Source organism: Malaclemys terrapin, chromosome 1 (genome assembly GCF_027887155.1).
Source record: "Malaclemys terrapin pileata isolate rMalTer1 chromosome 1, rMalTer1.hap1, whole genome shotgun sequence".
NCBI classification, from domain to species: domain Eukaryota; kingdom Metazoa; phylum Chordata; order Testudines; family Emydidae; genus Malaclemys; species Malaclemys terrapin.
Genome location: NC_071505.1, coordinates 336,750,097 through 336,760,970, shown reverse-complemented (window position 1 = coordinate 336,760,970; position 10,874 = coordinate 336,750,097). Strand labels below are relative to the sequence as shown.

Genomic DNA, 10,874 nt, shown 5'->3' with positions numbered 1-10,874 from the left:
TGATCCCGCAATGAGCTCCACTTCGGCAAGGCCACAGACGGAAGGAATGCGTTAACAGTAACAGAGGGCAGGGATTAAATTCTCTCTCGGGAAGAAGGGGACCTGTATTTTCCTCTACATCAACAGACTAGTAACTGACCTCCACCATTTTCTTTGGTACAGTAGTTCTCATTTTGCAATAGTTAAAAGAGGCAACTCAAAATTAACATTTAAATAAAATAAAAGCTAAATGCATTGCAAAATACTGAGATAAATATTAATAACAAATGGAACACACTAATTATTCATCGTTTTAATTATAAGAATACATGAAGGGTTGTTTTTTTGTTTTTCAACCAGTGGCATTTGAACAATAACTGACATACAATCTGCTCAAATATATTTGGGAGTGGTCTCACGAAACACGATCTGCTGAACAAGTCTGTAGTTCTTGAGAAGTTTTCAGCGAACTGGATGGAAGTCCTCCAGAACTTCAGCTAGGGTTTTCTTCTCTACAAAAGGTAATCAAGTACAATTAGGAAAGCTTATTCAGCATTTAAAGATGGTTTGTTTCTGATCAATAATCAGTAAGTGAGAACATTTGCTATAGGCCAGATCCAAAGCCATCTGAAGTCAATGGGATCCTGTCTTTCATTAACTCCAGTGGGTTTGGGATCAGGCTCTATTACAATAGCACTTTGCTTCACAAACTAAACATTTCTCTCTCCCCTTCCCAGTGAAGGTTTAATAGCAGAGCCCGGTAAAGAGATCTCATTATCGAGAACTTCATTACTTCTACAGAATGTTTACTGGCACATAATGGAAAATCATAACTAAACGCCACTTAACCAAATATATTTTGCTAGGCAGTAAACTTGAGTCCTCCTCCCTGTAATCATACACCTCTACCCCGATGTAACGCGACCCGATATAACACGAATTCTGATATAACGCAGTAAAGCAGTGCTCCGGGGGTGGAGGCGCTGCACACTCTGGTGGATCAAAGCAAGTTCGATATAACGCGGTTTCACCTATAACACGGTAAGATTTTATGGCTCCCAAGGACAGCGTTATATCGAGGTAGAGGTGTATTTGTTTGTTTACTTGCTAATTTTCTAAAATTTCAGTCACAATGGCTCTCCCAGGCAATGCTAGTTAGCAAGATTCTATTGTACTATGGAGCCATAATGTTTCTACTAATGCTTATTTCACCTGGCATGTTAGTCCACTTGAATATTCACTAAACTAGTTTGTCGATACAGTGACTTTTGCAATCAAGGTAAATTGAGGATTACTGCTCCTGGCCTAACGAAGAATGTTGCAATGAGTTCAATGGACTTTGAATCAGGCTTTTAATGCCCAGAGTTTGGGGAGGAAGTAATCAGGCTAAACTCCACTTAATATCTGATTCGGTCTGGAAATGAAGAAACCTTCTGAAGAGGCAGTTTTCCCCTCTGCCTGACTGGCAGGTTTTGGTGAACTTGGCTAGCAGAAGATGGGGTTGTAGGAAGGGAAATAAAACTATGGCAAAAGGTATGTCTTGAAAAAGTTATAGGAGGAGTTAAAACACCCCGATCCCCTCCATGACCCTTCAGAAAGGGGAAAACTCAAAATAGGTCTGTCACTAGCTTGATGCCTTTTACTTTTGTCAGACACACACAATGGAATCCTAGTGACTGATCAAGAGCTACGTTTCCATTTTTGCAAACAAATGTCATCTGTAATGAGTGCACACCAAGCCTAAATCAGAGACAAGTAGTCTATGGTTCACTATGTTAGTCTAAGTACAATTTCCAGCCTGCCTCTAAAGGGATCACAGTAGGTTCATTAGCCATTTTTCATCAGTTTCTGAAAAGAATGGTCACAGTTGCACACTAACTGCCCTCCTTTCCTACCTCTATGCCAACAGTTTTAGACTGCATGAGGAGACAATATTCCAGAACTATTAAAATTATAGCAATGGTACAAAGTTGAAGCCATGGGACAATCAAGATGCTAAAGGAGTACTTGAGGGGGATAAGGCTATTGTGGAGAAACTAAATGAATTCTTTGCATTGGTCTTCACGGCTGAGGATGTGAGGGAGAATCCTCAACCTGAGCCATTCTTTTTTAGGTGACAAATCTGAGGAACTGAGAGACTGAGGTGTCAGAGGAGATTTTGGAACAAATTGATAAATTAAAAAGTCATCAGGACCAGGTGGTATTCACCCAAGAGTTCTGAAGGACCTCAAATGTGAAATTGCAGAACTACTAACTGTAGTCTGTAACCTATCATTTAAATCAGCTTCTGCACCAAATGACTGGAGGATAGCTAAATTGACGCCAATTTTTTTAAAAAGGCTCCAGAGGCAATCCCGGCAATTACAGGCCAGTAAGCCTAACTTCGGTACCAGGCAAATTGGTTGACACTAAAGCAAAGAACAGAATTATCAGACACAGAGGAATACGATTTGTTGGGAAAGAGTCAACATGGTTTTTGTAAAAGGAAATCATGCCTCACCAATCTACTAGAATTCTTTGAGGGGGTCAACAAGCATCTGAACAAGGGGGATCCAGTGGATATAGTGTACTTAGATTTTCAGAAATCCTTTGACAAGGTCCCTCAACAAAGGCTTTTAAGCAAAGTAATCTGTCATGGGACAAGAGGGAAGGTCCTCTCATGGATCAGTAACTGGTTAAAACATCAGAAACAAAGGGTAGGAATAAATGGTCAGTTTTCAGAATGGAGAGAGATAAATAGTGGTGCCCCCAGAGATCTGTATTGGGACAAGTGCTGTTCAATATACTCATAAATGACCTGAAAAGAGGGGTAAACAGTGTGTAGGAGCAGGATTTTATAATTGTACTATGAGAATTAATGTATGATTTGATTTTATACTCTCAGCCACCCTTTTTGAATAGCAGAAAGGAATGACAGACCAGAACAATCCTTATGACTGATTATGGTCACCCTTTTGTTTTAGGATAAGTTATAATGTCTACTATGGTTTCCTATATGTATTACAAATTAGGCACTCTAGTTAAATATACATTTCTTTATTTTAAGGTTTAGAAAGTAAGAGACACAATACAAGATCCTGTCTATGTTAAGGAACGTTAGAGGAACGTTGAAGGCCTGGATCCCAATGTAAATTGTTTTGATAATAAGATTTAGGAAGGCTTAATTTACAATGCCTTTTCTTGCTCAACATAAAAACTGCTGTATACCTTTAACTGTAAAAGACTGTTTGTGTGAATGAGGAATGTATGCATCAGGAAAAGATAAGGTGTGAAGGCCACTGTTGTAGCCAAACGGTCAAGGAAGGAGTGAAGAGACTTAAATGACATCAGAAATCATCAATGCGCATCCATAATGAAGGGCAGATTGACGACCCTGAGGTGAAAGCTGGCACCCCAATGACAATTGATTAAATCGAAATAAAGGACAGGATGACCCTCTCAGTCTTTGTATAGCATAACAGGTAAGGTGGAAAATTTGTAGAGGATACAAAACATCAAAAGATACACCAATTAAGAAGTAACCCGATCACAAACTGACACAGCAAAATCCACAGACTTCAACAGAGAAAAAAAAGACTATAAGAACAGGGTGCTCTGCCATGGGGCTTTGGGTTCATCTTGCCACACTCCAGGAGCATCGGATCGTGTCTGACAGAGCCCGGCTCCCCTCTGCGACCAATCTGGCTGGCCACTAGATTGATCCAGACTCTGGACTGGTAACTGTAAACATCAACTGGCAGGACTCTGTGTGTGTGTGTGTGTGTGTGTGTATGTGTGTGTATGTGTATGACTGAAAAGCATATGCTAACTGCTGTAGTCTCAATAAATGCGGCGTTTTTGCCTTCTCCTCTATAAAAGATCCCATGTGCTTTGTATAGCATAACAGGTGAGGTGGCAAAATTTGTAGATGATACAAAACAACTCAAAATAGTTAAGTCCCATGCAGACTGTGAATAGTTGCAAAGGGATCTTTCAAAACTGGGTGACTGGGAAACAAAATGGCAGATAGAACAGGAGTACTTGTGGCACCTTAGAGACTAACAAATTTATTAGAGCATAAGCTTTCGTGGGCTACAGCCCACTTCATCGGATGCATAAAATGGTAGATGAAATTCAATGTTGATAAATGCAAAGTAATGCACATTGGAAAACATAAATCCAACTATACATATAAAATAATGGGGTCTAAATTAGCTGTTATGACTCAAGAAAGATCTTGGAATCATTGTGGATAGTTCTCTGAAAACATCCACTCAATATGCAGCGGCAGTCAAAAAAAAGCTAACAATCATTAGGGAAGGGATGGATAATATGACAGAAAATATCATATTGCCTCTATATAAATCCATGGTATGCCCATGAATACTGCATGCAGATCTGGTCGCCCCATCTCAAAAAAAAGATATTGGAACTGGAAAAGGTACAGAAAAGGGAAACAAAAATGATTAGGGGTATGGAACGGCTGCCCTATGAGGAGAGATTAATAAGACTGGAACTTTTCAGCTTGGAAAAGACTAAGGGGGAATATGATAGAGGTCTATAAAATCTGTTTGCCAGAAGTTGCGAATGAGCGACAGGGGATGGATCACTTGATGATTATCTGTTCTGTTCATTCCCTCTGGGGCACCTGGCATTGGCCACTGTCAGAAGACAGGATACTAGGCTACATGGACCTTTGGTCTGACCCAATATGGTCATTCTTATGTTCATGTGACAAAGAACAGAGTAGCTGGGCTGTCATAGTGATCAGCAATCACAGTTCAGAAAATTGAATTTCAGGAATCATGGGGGTACAAAAAATTGGCCAAAGGATGCTGTTGATGCAAACACTGCAGTTCATGGAGATTTAAGTTGAAGTGTGACTCTGTAAGAAGGCCTTCTGGAAGGGGGGCAGGGTCCATGATCACTCTCTCAATTATTCCAGAACAAAATATACAAATTTCCCCTTACCTAGTTTCCAGCTATCAAAGTGGATCTGAAAAACAAGTTGGGTTTGGTCTGCCTCATGTCATCACCACTAGAGCTCTAGTGGGAATTTAACAGACAGTTCCTACTGGTATCAAATAAGATCAGAGAATCTAGTAAAACCTTTGAAGCAATGGAACAGCCTCCAGAGGAGGTGGTAGAAGCTGATCAAATGGGATGTTTAAACCTAGAAACACAAGGGACGACACATATTCACAGAATCATAGAATATCAGGGTTGGAAGGGACCTCAGGAGGTCATCTAGTCCAACCCCCTGCTCAAAGCAGGACCAATTCCCAACTAAATCATCCCAGCCAGGGCTTTGTCGAGCTGGGCCTTAAAAACCTCCAAGGAAGGAGATTCCACCACCTCCCTAGGTAACGCATTCCAGTGCTTCACCACCCTACTAGTGAAATAGTGTTTCCTAATATCCAACCTAGACCTCCCCCACTGCAACTTGAGACCATTGCTCCTTGTTCTGTCATCTGCCACCACTGAGAACAGCCGAGCTCCACCCTCTTTGGGAACCCCCCCCCGGTAGTTGAAAGCAGCTATCAAATCCCTACTCATTCTTCTCTTCTGGAGACTAAACAATCCCAGTTCCCTCAGCCTCTCCTCATAAGTCATGTGCTCCAGACCCCTAATCATTTTTGTTGCCCTCCGCTGGGCTCTTTCCAATTTTTCCACATCCTTCTTTTGTAGTGTGGGGCCCAAAACAGGACACAGTACTCCAGATGAGGCCTCACCAATGTCAAATAAAGGGGAATGATCACGTTCCTCGATCTGCTGGCAATGCCCCTACTTATACAGCCCAAAATGCCGTTAGCCTTCTTGGCAACAAGAGCACACTGTTGACTCATATCCAGCTTCTCGTCCACTGTGACCCCTAGGTCCTTTTCTGCAGAACTGCTACCTAGCCATTCCGTCCCTAGTCTGTAGCAGTGCATGGGATTCTTCCGTCCGAAGTGCAGGACTCTGCACTTGTCCTTGTTGAACCTCATCAGGTTTTTTTTGGCCCAATCCTTTAATTTGTCTAGGCCCCTCTGTATCCGATCCCTACCCTCTAGTGTATCTACTACGCCTCCCAGTTTAGTAGAGAACAGCCCCACAATGGATAACCTACTATCATTTAGATTGTAAGCTGTTTGGGTCACGGGCCATCTCTCACCTTAAGTTAGCAAAGTGCCTAGTACAGGAGGGCCCCAGTCTTGGTTACCAAAATTAAAAAAATAATAAACTAGGTCTCTGACATCTCTAACATCTATCATTCAGTTTGCTCCTCCATAGCTATATTTCCTCTCCAGTGCTGACTATTAAAAACTTATTTCCTCAGTGAAGTAAATGGAAACAACAGAAAACCACCAAGGCAGCAGATCTGTTGAGTAAGAAAGGTCCATTTCTCTATCATAACTTTCCTGACTTTCTATATCACTTTAAATTGTGGCTCAGGTCACAGAGGTGATACTAGCCAGTTGTGGCCTATTATGAAAGATTGGATTCTGTCTTTGGCATACCAGAATTTATCACTTATTAACTAGTTTGCAAGGTCTTTCTTAAAACAGCAACTCAGTATACCTTTTTCCTTAAAATCTTCCGGATGTTGCCTAATGTATTCCATCAGTTCTCTGTCCAGTTTAGCATGAATATAGTCTGCACGTTTACTCAAATAATATCCAACACACCAGCCCACAGTGGCATACAGGACCTGACGGTGTATTCCTGCAATGTGGAAAAATTCCAGAGAAAGTGATAAGTAAAGTTATAGATATCATTGCTACACATGGAAGTTAGGATTTTTCTTTCCCCCTACTTTCAACATGCGTTTGTTAAAAATTCAGACCCATAAAAATAGCAGCCTTAGTCTCATCGGTGCTAGGGATGCATTCTGAAGGTATCAGCCTTCAACATGAAGGCTGCAACAGTCACCATGTTTAAGATCCCAACTTCGACAAAAGCCACCCAGATTGCTGAATATTTATTACAGGTGACTTTGCACAATCTGATTTTATTATTATTGGAGCCATGATCTGGAGATTAGTAACTCAGATATAGGAAGAATCCCCAGGAAAAAGAGGAATGATTACTTGGGCTATCAGGATATTGATGGAATTAGATGCCTAACTAGGATTAGGACAATGCTTGCTCACATGCACAGAGCTGATCACCAGGAATGGGGGCAGAGGGGAGGAATTTTCCCAGGTACCATCAGGGACTGGGCAGTGGACATGATGGTGTTACACCTTCATCTGAAACATCTGAGCAAGAATCCTCAGTCAAGATCAGATAGACATACACCTAGATCCCTGGGACTATAGAGGAGGAAGTCTTGACGGGCTCTGAGTCTGATCATATTCATCTTCCATAATAGAACCAGGGGTACATGATACAGATGAGACTGCCACTATCAAATGTTCAGGATAAGCCAAGTGGAAAACGAAAAGATTCCCATCAGAGTCCACACCTGTCAGCTGACACTAGCTGTCTAGAGGAAAAGCCCCTCACAGGAAATAAGGAAAGACAGAGGCATCATTGGTAAGAGTCCCACATCTGCCTTCTAGGCCCAGGGGCAGTGTCAGGACTGGGGGTGTATTGGGGGGGGATTAGATACTTCAATGAGGTGTAGATTCACCCCATCACAGGCACCGGCTTCCTCGAGGCCCCTGTGGTGCTCAACCCCCAGCTCCGCTCAAGGCCCTGCCCCCACCCGACTCCTCCTCCAAGTCCCCATCCCTGCCCTGCCCCAGGCCCTACCCCACCTCCCTTCTCCCAACCCCACCCCGCCTCTTCCCACCCAGTTCTGCCCCCTCCCCTGAGCATACCCCATCCCCGCTGTGATGCTCTGTACCTCGGGGGTACACCCAGCACCCCCATGTCCATCCTTGTAAAATGATTTGTGTGGTATCCAATGCAAAGTTTGTCATATTGGGTGTTTTCGGAAGGCTCATGATGCACTGAGCATTGTTGTTATAGTGATGTTATAGTAATTGTTACAGTAACATTATAGGTTATAATTTCATGTATATAGTTATGAGGCTGAAAATGTAGCCTCAGGGCTTAAAATGAGCCCAGGCAAAAAACTCTCCAAGAGCAGAAAGAAAGTTCACACCTCATCAGGGCAGGTATGAAACAAATCCAGCCCAGCCTCCCAGGAACAAAGGACGCTGGCCCAGGCAGCAATAAAAGAATCTGTTTGAGTGACTCACCCCCCTTCCTTTGGTCAGTTTGGGACTGCGATGAGGTAATGCTCACCTGACTCTGAAGGGGGGGGGGGGGGGGACAAAGACAAGAGGGAAGAAAGGACATGATAAAAGGGAGAGACGTTTGCCATGCTCTTCCTCTCTCTTCCACCTACATCTACAGACACCATACCAAGTGACTGAAGCGCTGATCAAAGGGGAGAGCCTGGCTGTAGAGCAACCAGCCAGCCTGTGGTGAGAAGCATCTAAGTTTGTAAGGGCATTGAAAGTGTGAAGATCAGCTTAGAACGTGTTTTTCTTTTATTTCATTTGACCAAATCTGACTTGTTATGCTTTGACTTATAATCACTTAAAATTTATCTTTGTAGTTAATAAAGATGTTTGTTTAATCTACCTGAAGCAGTGCATTTGGTTTGAAGCATGTCAGAGTCTCCCCTTGGGATAACAAGTCTGGTACATATCAATTTCTTTGTTAAATTGATGAACTCATATATGCTTGTGGAGTCCAGCGGGCATAACTGGACACTGCAAGATGGAGGTTCCTAGGGTTCTGTCTGGGACCAGAGATATTGGCTAGTGTCATTCGGTTGCACCATCCAAGGAGCAGCTTACATGCCAGAGGCTGTGCATGAACAGCCCAGTAGTGGGGGTTCTCACGACAGTGCAGGTTAAGGCTGGCTCAAAAAGTCAAGGATTGGAGTGACCTAGCAGATCACCGGTCCAGATAACACAAGAGAGGAACATCACACCCGCTCCTCCCCCTCCCACTCTGTGCCTCCTGCAAGCTGTGGAACAGCTGATTGCAGTGGGCAGGAGGTGCTGGGAGGGAGGGGGAGAGGAGTTGGCTGCCAGTGGGTGCTAAGCACCCACTAATTTTTTTCTCAAAAAGAAGAACAGGAGTACTTGTGGCACCTTAGAGACTAACAAATTTATTAGAGCATAAGCTTTCGTGGACTACAGCCCACTTCTTCGGATGCATATGCTCTAATAAATTTGTTAGTCTCTAAGGTGCCACAAGTACTCCTGTTCTTCTTTTTGCGGATACAGACTAACACGGCTGTTACTCTGAAACTTGTAATTTTTTTCTGTGGGTGTTCCAGCCTTGGAAATTCTTTAGGGCAGGCGCAATCTTCTTGTCGTGTGTTTGTACCATGCCTTGCACAATGGAACCCTGGTGCACAACTGGGGCTCCCAGGCCCTACCACAATAAATAAAATAATAATAAATCCCTTCTTCCACCAGGAGCTATTCACTGGTCCCTCCTAGGTCACTGCCTACAGAATCCCCTATCACACACACAATCCCCACCAGCTCATCCACCTACTGCCTCCCAGACAGTCTCTCCTAAAGCCCAAAAGGCAACCTCAGTCCTGTTCCACCCCCCAGGCAGCCTCCCTCCAGCCCCCCCTCCAAGAACCTCCCACCTGCCCCTCCCTCCAACAGCCTCATAGCCCCCCCCACCAGCCAGCCTGCCTCCCTCCCTCCAACAGGCTCTCAGCCCCCCCAGCCACCCTCCTACCCCTTCCTCCAACAGCCTCCCACCTGCCCCCCCTCCAACAGCCTCATAGCCCCCCCCAGCCAGCCTCCCACCTGCCCCCCCTCCAACAGCCTCATAGCCCCCCCCAGCCAGCCTCCCACCTGCCCCCCCTCCAACAGGCTCCCAGCCCCCCCAGTCCGAGTTCCAGCCCCACCGCAGGCCCCGTTCGCCAGCTCCCCGCTGCCCCCCGCCCCTCACCAGCTCGTACGACCGGGCGCCGGTTGAAGGCGTTGTCCAGGAGCGCCGAGCCCCAGCCCACCAGGCCCAGCCACACCGAGTTCTTGTTCACGATGCGGGGCGGCGGGAGCCCCCGCGACTCGTCGGGCAAGAACACCATGGTGCCCGGACCGCGCACAGCGACGCACCCGGGCCCACCAGCTCAAGGGCAACAGCCGGTCCCGCCCCCGATAGCGCCCCGCCTGCCCGCGGCAGCCGGGACACCAAGGTTCCGGCGCTCTTACCGTCCCCCACCCGGAGCGGTGTGCAGTGGAAGGGAGGAAGTGGGGGCTGCTAGGAGGGGTCCTCGTTTGGGGCCCCATTGCGGGGGAGGGTGTTTCTAAGTCCCCGAGATTTACTACGTGAATCTTCAAACCCGACCAGAAACATCCCCCTCTAATCGCCTTAGTGGTTCAAGCAGTGTCCAGATCGCCGCTGGTTCAGCAGAAATCCGGCCACAGCTTGCTAGAGGCCCCTCCCCGCTGAAACAGAAGAGGGCGCAGACCAGACGCATTTTAGCTGAAGCCCCTACTCCAAAGCGTGGGGATTCAGCTAAATTACAGAATAACCCCTACAGGCCGTGCTCAAATTTCTGAATTCAACCCCCCTTTCCTATGGCATCAACCTTACAGTTCTTGTCCTTTTCTGAGCTATTTCTGGCCCAACAACTCTTTAATGATCAGTATTAACTATTTGAGCCATTGGGCCAGACAGAGAATGACTCTGTAGCCTGGTGATTAGGGTACACAGCTAGGAGGTGGGAAACCCAAGATCCAGAGCCTCTGCTTCACTGACTATGTATCCACAAGGGAACAGCTTCATCAGATGCCCGAAGGACCCTGGATCAGAATATCCCATAGCTCAGTAATTAGAACATAGAATATCAGGGTTGGAAGGGGCCTCAGGAGGTCATCTAGTCCAACCCCCTGCTCAAAGCAGGACCAATTCCCAACTAAATCATCCCAGCCAGGGCTTTGTCA

The 10,874-nt window shown here is 45.4% G+C and overlaps 1 protein-coding gene across 1 annotated transcript; it reads right to left on the bottom strand.

The window, feature by feature from the left end:
• Positions 1-277: 277 nt before the first annotated feature.
• On the bottom strand, positions 278-10,087 carry NDUFC2 (NADH:ubiquinone oxidoreductase subunit C2). Its single transcript, XM_054015787.1, has 3 exons — positions 9,877-10,087; positions 6,520-6,663; positions 278-491 (listed from the first exon to the last, which is right to left on the bottom strand). The coding sequence occupies exons 1-3, from the start codon at positions 10,013-10,015 to the stop codon at positions 442-444; spliced, it is 333 nt and encodes a 110-aa protein (XP_053871762.1). The 5' UTR covers positions 10,016-10,087; the 3' UTR covers positions 278-441.
• Between the last annotated feature and the right edge of the window lie 787 nt (positions 10,088-10,874).

What these genes read in the sequence shown, in the direction of transcription:
- NDUFC2 (XM_054015787.1), bottom strand. Translation starts at nt 10,015, where the DNA reads ATGGTGTTCTTGCCCGACGAGTCGCGGGGGCTCCCGCCGCCCCGCATC. An exon ending in GCGCCCGGTCGTACGAGCTG is followed by an intron (nt 6,664 to 9,876) that starts GTGAGGGGCGGG and finishes TCCACATTGCAG; the next exon opens with GAATACACCGTCAGGTCCTG. An exon ending in GGAAGATTTTAAGGAAAAAG is followed by an intron (nt 492 to 6,519) that starts GTATACTGAGTT and finishes TACCTTTTGTAG; the next exon opens with AGAAGAAAACCCTAGCTGAA.